This window comes from Nuphar pumila, chromosome 14, assembly GCF_984573655.1.
Source record: "Nuphar pumila chromosome 14, dmNupPumi1.hap1.1, whole genome shotgun sequence".
In the NCBI taxonomy this organism is placed as follows: domain Eukaryota; kingdom Viridiplantae; phylum Streptophyta; class Magnoliopsida; order Nymphaeales; family Nymphaeaceae; genus Nuphar; species Nuphar pumila.
The window spans coordinates 19,352,833-19,371,923 of record NC_143262.1 but is presented as its reverse complement, the minus strand read 5'-3'; the positions used below and the strand labels follow the sequence as shown (position 1 = coordinate 19,371,923).

Genomic DNA, 19,091 nt, shown 5'->3' with positions numbered 1-19,091 from the left:
GCAAGAAACTTGTGCAAAATTGCCTTTGCAACGCTACCCTTCCACACTAGCAGACATTTATTAACGGAGGTGTCAAAATTTTCTCCATTCTCTTCGTTTATCACAACAGTAGCCCAGTTTATGCGCCAGAGGTAAATGGGATAAAATTTTTGAACCATCAGATATTTAGGAACCCACCTGAATCCTTGTGATTGGAGTTGCAAATACCTCCTCTTTTTAAGAGTTCAAATGTGTATTTTGGAGGAGTTGGAATCGGCTGATTCTCAGCCAAAAATCTTGTCTCTCTCCAACTCCCAAATGGCTGCCAAATCCATGAGATGAGTGCCACGTCAGATAAATGTCTTTGGTAACGTGCTCCCAAACAAAGCCTGGATTCTGTTAGTTCTACTCTCACTGGCTCCTTGCAACTCCCTCCAACACCGGGTTAATGTAACTTCTACATGGGGAGCAAACCCCTTTTCCTTGAAGCTCCATTTGTATCTAGATCCGAACCAAGAGATTGCTAAACAAAATTTCTAGTCTTCATTTTTTTAGGATCTGATAATAATTCTTAATTTATGAACTCATGAATCTCTAGTTTCAGCTTGAAGGAAAGATCCGACCACATACTCATGAATCTTAAACCCTAGATTTTTTTGAAAATGGATGCATTCAGGTGCACCTTAAGAAGCCAATTTGTATTTATAGAATTCAAATTGCCCTCTTACCTATGGGGGTAATGTTTGCTACCTCGTGGGCAAAGAACTCCCTAGTGAAAAACTGTAATATTTTAATTTAATTTATTTTTACAAATCTGACATTCTAGATATGATCTACATGTTTGGTTTAGTAGATATCGGCCCTTGAATCATGTTTTTCCAATGTATACATCAGATTTTGCATGGATTGAAAAATCAATGGCCCACAATGTACGAAAACTTCAACTCTCAAAAAATCATGTGTTTATGTCCAAAAAAACATAATTCAAGGGACCATTCCTATTATTTTGACCATATTGAACACATTCCTGAGGACAGATTTGGTAAACACGATCTTCCCTTATGAGTTCCAACTAGGGGCTTCCTTATCCAGGAGGGCTAATATTGTCCCCCTATCTATCCTCTTGTTTTGCAAACTTATGACCTCAAAAATATTGTAGGTATAACTCGCACATTGTTTCTCTCCCTCTCTTTACAAACTGAAAAAACACTTTAGAATAGGAATCTCATTATTTCTTTTATTAAATAAATGTGTGTCCAATTGGATATTCAATAGCCAAAGAGCCATCATTTCTCTATTATAGAAAATAATTTACTCTGAAACCTCCTGAATATCTTAAAACGTGGTTATATATAAAATATAACGAAACTATATTTAGACTACTGCCTCTCTCTCTCTCTCTCTCTCTCTCTCTCTCTCTCTCTCTGCACACACACACATTGCCTTCTAGTCATTACATTTATCATTTTTCATTGACAAAAATGGTTTGGATTTGGGTGGATCTTATCTAGATCCAACAAAATTTTTCATAGTTTGGACCTTACAACAAGATATGAATATGCAATTGCAATTTTCCTGACGATAATGAAACATAATTTCTATGGATTTGCCTGCGCTGGGTCAAAAAAGACATGGGTGGTTAGAGTTGCACTATTCTAACCAAGGGGCCTCTGTTAGGATCGGAAACTGTGGTGCAGCTTCACTATCGATCCTAGTGTCCATGATCATCCTTACCACAATCCTTGATGTTCTCCAACTAGATCAGAAAAGTGGCAATTCATTATTAAGAAGCGTGGTATCAAAAGTGTTTCGGAGGGTAATTTGTTCAAAGCACCTTTGACATGATCCACTCTCACATGGACTGGGCCATTGTTTTCTCAAGGGAATGTTAGTCCAAGATTACTAGGATAAGTTTAGGGTTTTGACCCGTGGTCATCCCATGTTGAGCAACAAACGGGTGGAGCCCTCATGGCCCAACTCCATGTTTACCCTAGGATAGTGAAGTTTGAACTCCTTTATTTATGCATTGGTGGAAGCACTTCGTGTAATGGACCTCAAAAAGCTGCCAGTCGGAAGAGAACATAAAAATAGGGGAATATATGATACTCCTTTTGCCTAACATCCACTAGTTGGTGCAACATATTGGCACCTCAAATAATCCCCACGGTGTAGTCCAATAATTGTGGTTTCCTTCCATGGCTTAACCATATTTGAAATCGTGTAGCACTAGATAACATAATCAGTGGCAGTTATTCTCATGTAATTTCTACAACTAGGGCTAGTGACTCGGTGCATATTTCCATGCTTGGGATTAATTAGGCGACTGCTACCCAAAAACGAAAAGGGAAAACAGACGCGGATTTAATCAGTTTTAGCTTTCTGTTTGAGCTGAAACTACTGTATCAATTGATTTAATCAGCCAATCCACTAATATCTAAGTCTATACAAGTTGAAACAGAATGTAATATTTGTCAACAAATGGAACCAAGATTATCCTCTTTTTGCTTCTGAAACTCTTCATATAACCACAATAAAAGGCCATCAATTTTTCAAATATGCACAACAGGAACACCTTGCAGGCATCAATTTATGCCAATCAAATATCAACAAATATTTCATTGATAGAGGAAAACTCATCTCATGCAGGAAACATCATTAACAAGCTCGCAGTATTTTTACAGTAACAATAAACAACAATTTGAATAGCAATCAACAGAAAAAACATGCAAAACTGTATCTTAGACTACACTCTCTATCTAATTACAGGGTCTCGCAGCATGCCACTGAAGTTACTCAATACTCGATAGAAAGGATTCCAAGAGACTGCAACTTCTGGCTGATACATAAACCTTCTGCAAATCTGCCATAGTCAAAAAAACGCAAACCGGCTACCATTGCCTGCTGCAAATAGGCTGTATTCTTCTATCATGCCTTCTTTCTTTGTTTGTGCAACATCAGCTTGGACAGGAGGAGAAATATGTGAATGTGAATGAAAAACACCAATAACTTCCTCTTTTAAAGAGTCTGGGTTCATAGGGAATCCAGCAGACCCTTCAGCTGGGCTGCCAAAATGGAACAGTGAAAAGGCTGACCCATCATGGGCTGTGATGTTCCCAATACCATCTTGTAGATGTGGCAAATCTTCTGATGAGATACGGCGACGACTCTTTGTAAAGGGTCTTTCAAAATGCTCCTTTACTTTGTTAAGTGCATTGGCTCCATAGGATAACCTTACATCATTTGTTTCATGGATCTTTGGAGTTATGCTATGTTCTTTCGAGCTCATAATATTGCCTTTAAATGGATAAAATGGAACCTGCCCAACATTGACAACAGGGGTCAAAGGTTGAAAAGCTCCATACATCATGCAAAAGTGAGATGAAGCGTCAGTTGATAAACCAAAGCCATGGGATCCAGGCATTGGGAAAGGATCAGGCTGAGGAAATGGCATTAGACCATTGGTAGCAACAGCTGGCCATGAAGCAGCTGTCTGAAAGTAGGCCATACCATGTGCAGGAAATACAGGGAAAGGGATGCTCTGATTAGGCATTGTGTGCATATTTTGCTGAGAGTCCATGTCCACAATGCTTTGTCCAGACCATACTGGCATTCCATTGTCTTCAGGATAATAAGTTCTTGATGGCTGTTTAGCTGAGAACCTAGTATCACAATCATCCAAGATAGACGTTGCAGCAGCAGTGCTTTCAAATGAATCATTGTTTGTTTTGCTCACAATATTAGTCACATCAAGGCAACAATTGGATGAATTCCTGTTGTACACACTTGAGTTTCCAGTTGATTGTGATGGGCTAGCATCTTCAGAATCAGATGCAGACAAGGATTCAGAGTTCTGAATGCATGAGGTAGCAGTACTGAAGTCTCCTTCACTAAGACATGATGAACTACTATCAGAGCAAGAGGTGCTCATTGAATGATCAGAAGCGCAATTCATGCTGTGAATTGAATTTGTTGGGCAAGATACAGCTTCTCCATGAACAGAAATTTTCAGGTCCTGATGAGATGGATCAAATCTAAATTTGTCCTGCCCACAGTTGTACATCTCTAAGCTAGATTTTGTCAAGACATTCATGTTCTCACACCCTTCAGAATTATTCACAGAATGACATTCAACTGAAATTCCTAAGATGTTAGATGAATGCTCATCAGACAAGGACTTCCGCAAGTTATTTGACTGGCATTCATTCCCATACATACCACAAAGACTCTGCTCCTCGTTTTTATCATCCTTCTGAGTGTTGGCATACTTGGAAGCAACAATGGAGTTTGAGTTGCTTCTGGCAAATTTTCTCCTCGATTCCAAAGGTTCCCATACTTTTTTGGTGTGGACAATTTCTCTATGACTGGTATGAATATTTCCTGATGCTCCTTTGCCTCTTGAAACTCCACGATCATCAGCTGAGAAAACATCATTGCTGAAATTTCCAGCCTTATATAGTGGCCTAGCCAAGCCCACTGGTAAGTCAGTCTGGTTTGCATTTTTAGCTCCACCATTTGATCTCATGACAGACGCTTGGTTGGGTTTCACCCTGTACCCATTATGAAGGATACGGCGGATGGAACAGGAATCATATCGATCATGCATCCTAAAACTAGAACTTTGAAACTGACCATTAAATTTTGGAGCATAACTTCTGAAGCTGGGCTTTGAAAGTTGGCATCTTGATTGTCTTTGAATTCCATTAACACTTCTGGAAGAGGTTCCTCTATAGCCATGCATTTTCTCATCTGATTCCTCGATGTAGTCATGACTGTCATTCCCCATGACAGGGTCATGTCCGCCATACCATTTTGATGCTGGACTTGCAAGAGGCTCTTTCCTAAACTTTATCTTCCTAAGTGGCAATTTTAATTTATCAATTGTGAAAGTACTGCTATTAACTCTCACACTGAGCACTTCATCATTCGTATATGTGTCCTGCAAACTGTTCTTTTCCATAGAATTAACTTGACCATGTTTGATGTCAGGAGACTGAGGGGTGGCTGATGTAATATTCCCTTTTTCAAATATTGACTCAACTGAACCAGACATATGATACGACTCATCTTCAGTACCCAAGGGGGAGTTATTTTTAGATGTTGAAGAGGGAGAATCTTCAGTCGGATTAACGATATTATCTGCATCCTTTTCTTTTCCCCTCATTTTTTCCTTTCTTCGCAACTTTTTCTCTCTTTCCTTTGTTCTCCTCCTCTCCTTGCGTTGTTCTTCATCGCGCTTTTCTTTCTCTTCTTCTTCAAGTAACTTGATCTATGGAAAGAAAATAAACAATGCATGAGATGCCTAATGGATGGAACAATTTTTTGCAAACTCAAACAATTTGGCAGACCCGTACTTGCTTTTGCAAAGAAACAATCTCTTTACAAGCCACATGAACACGATCTTCCAACAACTTCAATGCAAGGCAAACAAAAGTGCTATGTGCATTTTGCCGAGCAGTACCTTCACGAAATGCCTTCTCAACCTGAAACAAATTCTAGAACCTCAGTTTCAAATAGTATGAGATGGAACATGCATGAAATCAGCACAGCAAAGAGATTTCTCCTTATGGTTTTGTTTTTCTTTCACATGCAACCTGAGATTTGTTTTTCCTTCACATGCAACATTATTCAAATTGAACAATATAAACCTGAATTAAGATCATCTCCATTGACCTCCTTAACATTTACACCACCTCAAAAATTTTCTGCTAAAAAAACTGCCGGAAACAAATTTCCAATAAACAGCACATTCAAACTAAAGTGCTAGTGAATTTCCTATACCAGATGAGAAGGCAAGATGTCAAGAAAAGGTTGCATGGAAAATATCAGACAATAGAAACAACTAATAGGTAATAACTTAAAGTGTAGCTTAACAACCCAGAGATTCATGTTAAAATTGCATGTATAGTTGTATACTTTTTCAAGAACATAGTTCGGTCCACCAGAAAGCCTAGCTCACATGATATGGTATCAGAGCAGCAAGATTCAATCATTTGTGGTTGTCGTTCTATGCACCAAGGTTGCCAGGCTAAGAATCGGAAGCGAGAAATGATACAGGAAGCAAAAGCGATAAGCAAGGCATTTTAAATTTTACAAGAAGCGAGAGGCGAGGTATCAATTTGAAAGTGAAACAAAAATAAAAAAGGAAGCAATATGAGAATTGAATAAGAATTGAGCAAGAAGCAAATAAAAATAAAAATAAAATGACTTCCTATATTTCATGATTTTTTAGTGTAAGACTAGATAATTGGCCAGCCCATATGGCCGGGCTCTATAAGATAATTCAATTGGTAAAAGAAAGTTTACATCATATAAATTTTCAAGATTGAAAGTAAAAATAATGAGAAACAAACATATTTTGATAATTTTAAAAAATTATAAAATAGTTTTATTTTAGGGCTATGAGAGAGAGAGAGTTTTATCATTATGGACATGAGAGAGAGGGGTTATAAAAAGTAACTCATTAATGTTTGAAGAAATTACAATGTGCCATGTAAGTAACACTTATGAAAATTCTCCCATACAAAATTTTAATTACATTCTTAACTCACAATACAGGAATGTCAATTAAGAAAAAGTTATAAAGCATCCAATTTTTTACACTTGATACAGTTAAAAATAATGTATAGTAACTAGATTTTTAGTTTCTTTTTTATTTTTTTAGTTTGGTTTGTATTGAACTAGTAAAAGCATTGACTAGTCAATACAAATTTAGAGCCATTGGGAGCCCAACGACTCTCCCTTCCCACCTTTTTTTGTGTTTAAATATGGAGCATTGCCACCACTCTTTGTATTAGTTTTGTGTGGATTACAATCCATAAGATTATTATTATTTTTTATCTTGTTCTTGAAATCCATTTAATGGGTATTTGTGTATGAACCCTTCTTGTGGTTCTTTTGAGTGTTTATTTCGGTATTTTTAGTGGAACTCTTTGAATGTCCATTGTTGGTGATTTAGTAAACATCCTTGAAGGAACTCGTGTTCTTACGTGGTATCAGAGCTCGGTGATTAAGTTGAAAATTGTATTCGGAACATTGAGAAGCGTGCCACTCTAAATTTGAAAGTGTTTGAGTTCTCTTATATTTTCTATTCGAAGTGTCATGGTGGTAAAGTGCTCGTGACTTTCACCGTTATTCTTATTTTTTTCTCTTTTACTTCTCTTATTCTTCTCTTTTTTTAAAGCCTTGTAAAAATGGATGATAATGATAATGTCACCATAAAACCCATTAATCTCAATGACTCCAACTATGTAACATGGGCTTCAATTATGAAACATCTTATATAAAAAAAAGAGTTGTGGAGATCAGTAGGTGGGACCGATCAAAAACCTAAACTAATCCTTACCTGTGAGAAAGAGATAACTCTTACGAAGGTTGAGAAAAATAAAGCAATAACCACTTATGAGAAAAAGTGAAAGGAATGAAGAATGGGACATGCCAAGATTAAGTCTTGGCTCATTAGTAGAGTCCACATCAAGAAGTGTTAAAGTCTTGTAAAATTTAAACATGTAAACGATGCATGAGATTATCTTAAGAGAATGCACTTTCTTAAAGATATTGCACATGTGTGCGATTTACAAGATAAAATACAATATGATTCAAGGGAACAAAAGCATTAGAGAATACTATAATAGTTTATCCAAATTATGGGAAGAGTTGGCTCTTCTTGAACCAAAGTGGCATTGTCCAAAAGACATAAAACTCCATCAAAATCAAATAGATGCAGAGCATTTTTTCAATTTATTAATGGATTGATATCGGAGTTTGAATCCACCAAATCCTCTCTTCCTCATCGAGGGAAAGTCCCTTCGATAGAAGATAAGATAGAAGAATTAAGTATGAAGGAAAATAGGCTTAAAAAGATAATATCAAAATGTGATGATGACTCTATTCTAGCTATATCTAGACCGAAAAACTATATTCGTACCTACAAACCCCCACACTATGGAAGGACAAATGATGAGAAGCAAGGCAATGAGTATGAAAGAAAAAACGTTATTTGCTACTATTGTCATAAACCGGGACATGCTAAATTGAAGAAACCCTATGAGAAGAAAGTTGCCTTTTTTGCACCTCCACATAAATAAAGCGAACCATCTATTGGAAACATGTCCTTAACACAATTAGTGGAGACACTTCAACCTCTACTCAAAAGAGCATCTTCATCCACTGGAGCCGCGGTTTCTTCCTTCGGCGTCTCCGATCCCAGTAAATCTCTTTGGCTTCTTGACTCAGGTTCCTCTTTTCATATGACATCAAATAGTGATATGTTATCCGAATGTCATAATTCAAGTGGGTCAAATGTTTTCACCATTGATGAAACATCTCTTGAGATAAAAAGAATAGAAAATTTTGAAATTATCTCTCAAAACTCAAAAAGATTTTATATTCCACAAATCAGATATATTCCTAAACTTAACTTAAATCTTTTATCTGTTTCTCAATTATCTGGCCATGAATGTAATGTTTGTTTCTCCTCTCGCAGTTGTCGAGTGTAAGATCACCAGTCAGAGAAGCTGATTGGGGAAGGCTATAGAGAAAAAAACTTATACTACATGAATTTTTTGGAAATACTCAATAATACATTTTATTGTAATGTTCAGAAAGTGGATTTGGATCTATGGTATAAGAGACTTGGCCATCCTAGTATATCCAAGATCCAGTTTTTTCCAAAGATGAAATTTTTTTGCAATTTTGAAAATTTTACATGTGAAAATTGTATTCTTAGTAAAATAAATAGATTACATTTTCAAGAAAGAACCTTTGTTTCTTCTTGACCACTTGAGTTAATACATTCGAATGTGTGGAGACCTGCACCAATTATATCAAAGGGTGGCTTTATATATTATGTAATTTTTGTGGATGATTTTACGACACACTTGGATTTATTTTCTTAAACATAAGTCAAAAGTTTTCTCACACTTCAAGATATTTCATAATCTAGTCAAAAATCAATTTAAGAATGATATTTTCATCTTTCGCACTGATTCAGGGGGAGAGTTTTTATCAAAAGCATTTAAAGATTACATAAATCTATACGGTATCACACATAAAAAATCATGTCCTTATACTTCTCAACAAAATGGTTTAGCTGAAAGTAAGCATAGGCATATTATAGAAACAATAAGGACTTTATTTATTATAAATCAAATACCTAAAGTTTTTTGGGTTGAAGCCACACTAACTGTCGTTTATCTTATTAACAGAATGTCATCATCTTCCTTAAAAATGTATCTTCTATTGAAAAACTTTTCAAACAAATCTTAGATTAATCTAGGTTAAGGGTTTTTGGATGCAAGTGTTTTGTTTTTACTGACAAAAATGACAAACTCTCTCTTCGTGCTATTCCTTGTGTTTTTCAAGGATATGCAAATTATCAAAAAGGTTACAAATGTTTTGACTTTAAAACTAAAAGGTTATATGTGTCAAGGAATGTATCTTTTTTAGAAAAGAATTTTCTTTTTAAACTGAGAAAACTAAGAAAATAAATGAGTTTTTTTTTTAGGATTTAGTTGCAAAGATTGATGAGTGTGATATTGATGAAAACCAAGAAGTTAAAAATGATATGATAAGAGAAGAATCATCCCATAATGATCAAGATTGTATTTGTTGATACTACCAGACTTTGATCTATTTTAGAGAGAGAGAGAGAGAGAGCTCAACGTTCATTAACCCTAATCACCTATTTAAATAGGGATTAATAAAGAGGAAATTTACAAGTAGACATACGTAATTATGCTAAATTACATATGACCACCCCAAATTTATGAATATTGCTTTCAACACTCTCCCTCAAGCTGAAGCATATATATCTATCATGCTCAGCTTGCTGCAACATCTTGAAAAACCTGCACTTGCAATAGGCTTGGTGAAGACATCCGCAACTTGGTCCTCTGAAGTCACATGACTAGTAGAAATACGCCCTGACTGCACTAAGTCACGTATATAGTGACAATCAACTTCAATGTGTTTCGTTCTCTCGTGAAAAACTGGATTGTTAGCTATATGGGTAGTTGCTCTATTATCACACATCATCAACATTGGGGATGGAACCATCACTTGTAGATCTCTCAGAATGGACCTAACCCACATCATTTCAATAGTTGTTTGAGCAATAGCTCTATATTATGATTCAACACAAATGTGACCGTTGGAGGCTCCAACGTCCCTTAAGGGGGGCTTTTCCAAGGTAAAAGGAAAAAGAGAAAAGAGAAAAAGGAAAATGTAAAAATATACATGTGGCATAAAAAGTAAAAATACTATTTTACCCCTAGTGGGTATTAAAAAGGGAATACATATATTTATATACGTAGATAGACGCATAGACGTATATACGTAAAGTATATATGTGTATGTGTCATAATTTATATATATAGCATATTTTAACATCCCCCTCAAACACACGGGGAGATCACCGAGAGTTTGCTAAGAAGAAAGTAAAAATGAAGCGATGGCAATGCTTTGGTGAAGAAGTCCGTCAATTGAAATTCGTTAGGAACATATGGAAGTTGAATGGTGCCCCGTAGAAACTCATCACGAATATAATGACAGTCCATCTCTATGTGCTTTGTTCGTTCATGGAAGATGGGGTTGCTGACAATGTAAATAGAACTCTTGTTGTCACAACACAGCTTCAAAGGAGTTGAGAATTGTTAAAATTCGATGATCTCCACGTTCACCTGTGCAAGAAAGGAAAAACACAATATTGGGAAAGAGGCTGCAGAAAAAAATAACACGTTAAAGTGTTCAGCGTGTTCTCATTGTATTAGGGTATGAGTATTTAACTAATACATAATTTTAGGGTACAAAAATACCCTTTAATAACAAACAGAATTACAATACTCTATGTTTGGATCTTGATCCGATCTGGTACAAAAGTTGGGTTCAGTCCTACACAGACCCGACTTGGGTCCAAGACCCAATAACGACTTCTTTTCAGCCTCCCTCAAGTTGTGCATGGTCTTGGACCATGAACAACTTGCCTTTCAGAAACCAGAATTTGTCCTTTGTCAGCCCTTTGGTGAAAATATCCGCAACTTGCTCATCAATTCGCACAAACATAGACTCAATCTCCTTTTCTTCAACCTTTTTCCTGACAAAATGCTGATTTATCTCAATATGCTTGGCTCGACTATGATAGATGGGGTTAAAAGACATATTGATGGCACTTTGATTATCACACAACGGAAGTGATCGAGCAATCGATTCTCCCATCTCTGTTAGGAGATGTCTTATCCATGTAGCATCAGCAGTGGCAGCAGCCATCGATCTGTATTCAGCCTCTGTACTCGACCTAGCAACCGCCTTCTGCTTTCTACTACTCCAAGAGACCATGTTCGACCCCAATGGAACTACAATAACCAGATACTGACTGTCGTTCATCTGGGTCACCCGCCCAACCAGCATCAGCATAAATAATGATTTCATGGCCACCTTGATTTGATTCACTTTTCCTGTACACCAGCCCATCACCAACTGTACCTTTTAGATACCGTAATATTCGCTTAACTGCCTCCATGTGCGGTGTATGAGGTTCATGCATAAACTGAAATACCTGATTAACCGAATACACTATGTTGGGTCTAGTAAAAGTTAGGTATTGCAGCATGCCAACTATGTTGCAATACCTAGTGGGATCCTCATATAAATCCCCTTCCTTAGAACTCAGTTTCTGATGGATGATACTTAGAGTTGCTAATGGCTTACAATCTTTCATGCCTACCCTACTAAGAATATCCATTGTGTATTTGTGTTGAGTAAGAGTAAGGGTATCACACGTCTTATCAACTTTCACCCCATGAAAATACCGCAGATCTTCTGGATCTTTTATTTTGAATCTCTGAATTAATAACTTCTTTACTTCCTCAACATGACCTCTGCAGTTCCCTGTGATAATAATATCTACATATATCAATAGAAGAGTAGTGACATCTCGTTCATTGTGAATGAATAATGAGTGATCTAGAAGAGACCGAGAGAAACTGTGCTTCTGTATTTCCAGTGAAAAACTCTTGAACCATGACCGAGACGCTTGTTCCAATCCATAGAGTGCTCTTTTCAACTTGCATACATACTGATTGGCATCTTGTTCTGCGTACCCAGTGGGTTGTTCCATATAAACTTCCTCTTTTAGGTCTCCATGTAAAAAGGCATTTTTTATATCTAATTGGCTCAATGTCCATCCATGTTCAATGGCTAGACTCAACACAATACGAATGGTCCCCATCTTAACAACAAGTTGAAAGTTTCATCAAAGTCATGTTCTTGTTATTGTGTGAACCCTTTGGCTACAAGTCTAGCTTTATACCTTTCAATGCTCCCATCTAGTTTATATTTTATCTTGTACACCCACTTCGACCCAACCACATTTCTATTTAGTGTTCTAGGCACAACTTCCCGTGTACCACATTCATGTAAGGCTTTCATTTCTTCATTCATCGCTTCGATCCATCTTCTGGAACTCGCACCTTGATAGAATATGAGAGGCTCATCCTCTTTATTTATGGACGTTAGGAACAGTTGAAAATCCAAAGAAATTTTTTTATAGTTTACCCACATGTCAAGCGGATGTCGGGTCTGAGTGGATCTTCTGATGTCCAACATCTGTGGAGCGGAAGTAGAAGGACCAATATCTGTGCAAGGGATGGATGAGGGATCTTTCTCATGCCGGGTGTAGACAACACACTTATACCTTACTGGCTCCAAGTTTTGTATGGCAACCTCTTCTGGTTGAGAGGCATCTGCTGATTCCTCACATACCTCTTTCTGACTGCAACTTGTAGGGCAATCATCCCTAGTATTGGAGAAGAGTTCTAAATTTAACCATGGATAGTACACCTCAACACTGGGGCTTGGAGTAGCAACAGGAAGGCTTGGATTAGCAGGTTGATTATCAAAATTCATCTCGTCAAAAATGACATTTCTCGATATTTTGACACGTTTGCTCAATGGATCATAGCACCTATACCCCTTGCAGTCTTCAGCATATCCCAAGAACCTGCACTTTAAGGCGTTGTCCTTAAACTTATGTCTTAATGAACTGTCAACATGAACATAGCAAACAGATCCAAACACACGTAATTCATGATAGTCGGGATGAACACCAAATAGGGAGAAAAATGGTGACCTGTTTTCTAAAATGGTCATGGGAAACCGATTTATCAAATGGACTGTGGAGTGAAAAGCTTCTGTCCATAGGGTGATTACTTCTGTACATCATGCTCATTGCACTCCCAACAATATGTCGATGCTTCCTCTCACCAATCCCATTTTGTTGAGGTGTATGTGGGCAAGACACTCTTCTCTTTATCCCATTATGTTGAAGGAAACTAACAAAATCACTAGAAGAGAATTCACCTCCTCCATCACATTGGAAATTGAGAATGTTGGTAGAGAAATGATTTTTGACAAAGGAATGAAATTTTTGAAACAATCCAAAAACTTCTGATTTGTGTTTCATAAAAAATATTCAAGTATAGCGTGAATAACTATCAATGAAAATAAGGTAATATTTACTGCCGAAAACAGAAGCAATTGGGGCAGGACCCCAGACATCAGAACATATGACCTCAAAAGGCCTTGAAGCTCTCTTATTGATTGAATTGAAAAGTAAAACACGACTCTTACATAAGTGACAACTAGGACACTTTATATCACTGACTTCTGGACTGAGAGTGGATTTAAGAATGAAATTATTCAAGACAAGTTTTTCAATAAAATGACGACCACAATGACCCAAACGACTATGCCAAAGAGTTGGCTTATTATATTCAGAAATGGCAAACACATAATCGGAAGAAACAAATGATGGATGTTGATGAGGCTTCAAGGATAAACAGGCAGAATGAACAGAGGAGGGATCTTCTTGGAAGATATACATGTTGCCTCGTCTCTTTCCCTCAGCGAATGTCTCCCTCGTGCGAAGATCCTTGACATAAACAGAAGAAGGAGTAAATTCAACTGAGACGTTAACATCATCAACAAGTTTTGAGACAGAAACAATATTCTTCTGAATATTAGGAGCATGAATAACATTTGAAAGATTAAGAGAAGATTTGGACATGGGTATAATGGCATTTCCAATATGTGAGATGGAGTGATGAGAACCATCTCCTGTGACTATACTATTCTTACTAGGGATGGCAGTAGACCGGGGGAAAGCGGGGCCCCACCTCGCCCCGTTTGGACCGGGGATGAAGGGCATGAAACGGGGATGAAGGCGGGGGTGGAGGTTAAAATCCATCCCCGGCGGGGATGGAGGTTCTAATCTTGAGGCAGGGCGGGGGTAGAGACCTTGTCCCCCACCCCTCCCTGCCCCACCCCACTGCCATCCCTAATTCTTACCAACATAAGGAGTAAGATTCAAGAGCTTACCCACATCACCCGAGACATGGGACGCGGCTCCGGAGTCGACGTACCAAATACCTTTATCATTTTTTTCATATTCAAGCCAACCAAGGCTACCAATAGCAACTCCTTTACTTCTCCATCCCTCTTAGCCTCTGTTTGTGGGGTTTTTCCCTTATTTTGAGGGTTGAACCAACAATTTGCTTTAATATGCCCTTTCTTATTGCATATGAAGCAAGTAGGAATGGGCCTTTGTCCCTGTATATTGGGCGTTGGAAGTAGACCACGACCCCCAAAAGCATTTCTCCCTTGTCCTCCCCTTCCTCGAAAAGAATTTCCTCCTCTACCTCTACCATAAGTCAGCCCCGTGGCCAGCACATCCTGAGTTCCTGAATGCGCATGGGTGTCCTAAAAAAACCCTTTCAGGGTTATTTCATACTACAGTAGCTTTGCATGAAGATCTTCAAATTTTGGAAGCTCAGGGAGACACAACAAGGACGTCACCAGAATATGATAGTCCGACCCCAATCCACTCAAGGTCTGTTGCACCTTGTCTTTATCACTGACGAGACATCCTACAATAGCCAGCTGATCTGTGATGCATTTCATTTTATTCAAGTACTCCATAATAGACATCGAATCTTTCTTCAACATTTGAAATTCTCGCTTGAGAAACACGATTCTCGCTTCAAAGATCTGCGAATATGTCTGAACTAGCTTGTCCCATAGCTCTTTGGCTGAACAATCATCGAGAATGGCTACAACAACTTCTTATGAGAGTGTTGAGGTAATGTATGCCACTAATCTCTTTTCACCCAAGCAACATAATCTGGATTTTTAAGAAGAACAACAGATTGCGCCCCTTTATCGTCTTTTTCCAGCGAAGTGAACTCTGAAGGGGGTGAGACTGATCCATCCAGATGACCAGAGAGATCCTGGCTCCTTATAAAAAGAACAATCTGCCTTTTCCAGGTCAAGAAATTGGAATTATTCAGCTTTTCAGAAACTAATTGGCTAAGAAAGCTAGAGGAAATGCCTGACTGTGGGAAAGTTGAGTCCATTTGAAAAGATTGTGAAAAGAAAAGAAGAAGAAAAAATTTCTGGACCAAATTTTAACTCACAAAGAACTCAGTTACTCGAATATTCTGTCCTTTTTTTTTTTTGAAGTATGACAAATATATCATATTCGGATATGATCAGAAAGAAAAACTGATCAAATAACTGAATATCAACATTAAATCAGTTCCAGATTAAGTGGAAACGCGAAACAAGAATATGAATACTTCAAGATAAAAGATATTGCAGACTGAGACAGTAGAAATATTAATTTCAAAGAGTATAATATTCAGATCGACAGTAAAAAAAACTGAATATCAACATAAAATGGTTCCAGATTAAGTAAAAACATGAAAAACAGGAATACAAGTATTTCGAGATAAAGATTATGCAAACTGAAAAGCCACAAACATTAATTTCAGCAAGTAGAGGATTTTGGTCGACTGCCAGAAACCGATTGATGTCTCTTCACGTCGAGAGACCCAAAACGAGAACCCCTTTGGTTTAAGAAAAAAGAGTGTAGGTAGGCGTCAGTCTCCCCCTTTTTTTTTAATAGATTAACTGATTCTGAATCTCTAGAGATTCAGATTTGAAGAAGAAAATAAATCTCACCAGAACTGAAACAGAGGAGGAGGAGGAATAACGTTGAGGGAGAAGACGCAGAAATAAATTTGAAGAAGAGGAAAGAAGAAGAAGGTGTTGACGTTCTTACCAGATCTGAAACAGAAGAAAAAAGGAAGAAGACGCAGAAATCGTGATTGGAAAAATCAGATCATCTCCTTGGTCATTCCTTCTGGAAAAACAATCCCAGGCCCAATTTTAACATTGCTTTGATACCATGTTAAAATACGATGATCTCCATGTTCACCTATGCAAGAAAGGAGAAACATGATATTGGGAAAGAGGCTGCAGAAAAAAATAACACGTTAAAGTGTTCAACGTGTTCTCAATGTATTAGGGTATGAGTATTTAACTAATACATAATTTTAGGGTACAAAAATACCCTTTAATAACAAACAGAATTACAACACTCTATGTTTGGATCTTGATCCGATCTGGTACAGAAGTTGGGTCTGGTCCTACACAGACCCGACTTGGTTCCAAGACCCAATAACGACTTCTTTTCAAGAATGAGACGCCCATATCTTTAAGCAAGCTTCTTAACCATACAATCTCAGTGGTGGTGGTGGTGGTGGTCATCGCACGATACTCCGCTTCTATAGAAGAGAGAGATACTTTATGTTGCTTCTTACACCTCCATGAAAAAAATTATTCTCCAAAAAACACACAATAACCTGTGGTAGAAATACGATCATCTAGGTTGCCCCCCCAATCAGAGTCAGTATAAGCAAGTAAGAGGTGAAGAGGAGGGTAAGAACAATCCTTTAGTTATGGTGTTTTTCAAATATCTGATAATCCTCATTACTGCAGCCATGTGAATGGTAGAAGGTGCAGTCTGAAATTGGCTTGCACTATGAACCACATGAGAAATATCGGGCCTGGTGATAAATAAATATGTTAGTGACCCAATTAACTGACGATAAGGAGTGGAGTCTGCTAAAGGAGTGTCATCAGTGGCTCTCATCTTGGCGTTGATTACTTTTGGAGTTTACACCTTTTTGTCATTTGTTAACCCAGACCGAGTAATGATGTCAGAGGCAAGCTTCATTTGAGAGAGGACATACCCCTTGGAGGAGTATGCAACTTCAATTCCTAAAAAGTACCTTAAAAAACTAAGGCCAGACATATCAAAATTTTCTTTTAAAACATTTTTAATAAATTCAATACCCTTTTTATCATTATCTGTGATGATCATATCATCCACATATAGTAACAAAATTGTTATGTATTTGTCAGATTTTTTAACAAAGCAGTATCAGTATAACAAGAAGAAAAATCATTATCGAGAACTACTTTGCTAAAGAGATCATATCAAGCTTTTGATGTTTGTTTAAGACCATAGAAAACTTTGTTTAACTTTAGGATATTCTCTTGTCCAATTTCAAGACTTACCAGAGGATCCATAAGGACTTCTTCACATAGAGTTTCATTTAAAAATGCATTTTTAACATCAAGTTGGTATATCGGCCTTTGTTTAATAGAAGCTAAGGCAATTAAAGTTCGCACACTAGTCATTCTAGCTATTGAAGCAAATGTTTCTTTATAATCAATCTCATATTCTTGAGCGTAGCCTTTTACAACCAACCGAGCTTTGTATCTTTCTAGAGATCCATCACATTTGGTTTTAACTTTATAAACCCATCTACACTCAGTAACCTTTTTTTAAAAGGGTTAGTGAATAATGCTCCAAGTTTGGGCTTTGTTAATGGCCTCTAATTCAATTTTCATAGCTTCTATCCAATAAGAATGATCCTTAGCTTCTTTAAATGAGGCAGGGTCATGATGAGAGTGTATCAACATGAGACAAGTCCTATAGTTACGTGAAAAAGATTCATAAGACACAAATTTTTGTGGTGGCCTACTATTACGAGAAGATCTCCTAAGTTGATTGTCTTCAACTGATTTTTCTAAAGAGAAATCTTGGGAATATCTTTTAAGGACAAATTGATGTTCATTTTCTAGCCGCCAGGTATATCCATTAATATCATTAAGGTTCTCATTTTGAGAATCATCATTATGTTGTGACATATCATTATGATGTAAAATGCCATCACAAGAATTATCGCAAATAATTGCATCTTGGGACTTAGTTCTAGGAGCTAAGTCAAATAAGAAGGAATAATCAATGTTTTCTTTAGATGTGTGAATATCAAAACCATTTTGTTCTTCAAGAAAGTTTACATTTCTTAACATATAGAGTTTATTGTTTTGTATATTATAGCACGTATAGCCTTTTTTATTTTCATCATAGCCAATGAACACACATTCAAGAGCTTTTGGTGATAATTTGTCTTGTCCTTGAACAAGCACAAAGCATTTAAATCCAAAGATCCTTAGTCTATTAAAAACTGGAGTAATTTTGAATCATTTTTCAAATGGTGATACATTTTTTAAAGAAAAGGAGGGCATACAATTTGTAAGATATGTTGCGGTAAGAAGAGCTTCGGCCCAAAAATTCTTAGGAACATTTTTAGAGATAAGAAGTGTTCTTGTGGTTTCAATTAAATGTCTATGTTTTCTTTTTGCAAGACCATTTTGTTGTGGAGTCTTAGGACAAGATCGTTGATGTAGAATTCCATTTAATTTAAGGTAATTTTGAAATTCTTTAGACAGGTACTCACATCCCGAATCGGAACTAAGTATGACTATAGTGCTTTGAAATTGATTTTGAATGAGAACATGGAATTCTTTAAAATTTGTGAAGACATCGGATTTGTTTTTAATAATATATACCCATGTATATCTAGTGAAGTCATCAATAAAAACAACGTAGTAAGAGTATCCTCCTTTGGACATAACGGGTGTCGCCCCCCATACATCGAAATGCATAAGTTCGAAAGGTCGTTTTGATACAAAATTACTATGCGAATACAAAAGTGAATGAATTTTTCCAAGAATACAATAATTGCATGAAAATATATTTGTATTACAAAATTTTTCCAAGAAAGAAAAGAGATACAACTTGGAGATACTAGGATGTCCAAGCCTCTTGTGTCAAGTCTCAATATCTTTAGATTGAACATGATTACAAAAAGATTTGGATGGCAAAGACAAAAAATCCATATAATAAAAATCCCCTTTTCTATGGCCTT

General features: G+C 37.0%; 1 protein-coding gene across 1 annotated transcript in view; it reads right to left on the bottom strand.

Moving 5' to 3' along the window:
* Nucleotides 1-2,583: 2,583 nt before the first annotated feature.
* Nucleotides 2,584-19,091, bottom strand: part of LOC149816564 (uncharacterized) — a 57,062-nt gene continuing 40,554 nt past the window's right edge. The window contains exons 7-8 of the mRNA XM_089987570.1: nucleotides 5,331-5,459; nucleotides 2,584-5,245 (exon numbers count right to left, since the gene is read on the bottom strand). Coding sequence (XP_089843696.1) covers nucleotides 2,849-5,245; nucleotides 5,331-5,459 — 2,526 coding nt within the window. The 3' untranslated portion in view covers nucleotides 2,584-2,848. The remainder of the gene's footprint in view (nucleotides 5,246-5,330; nucleotides 5,460-19,091) is intronic.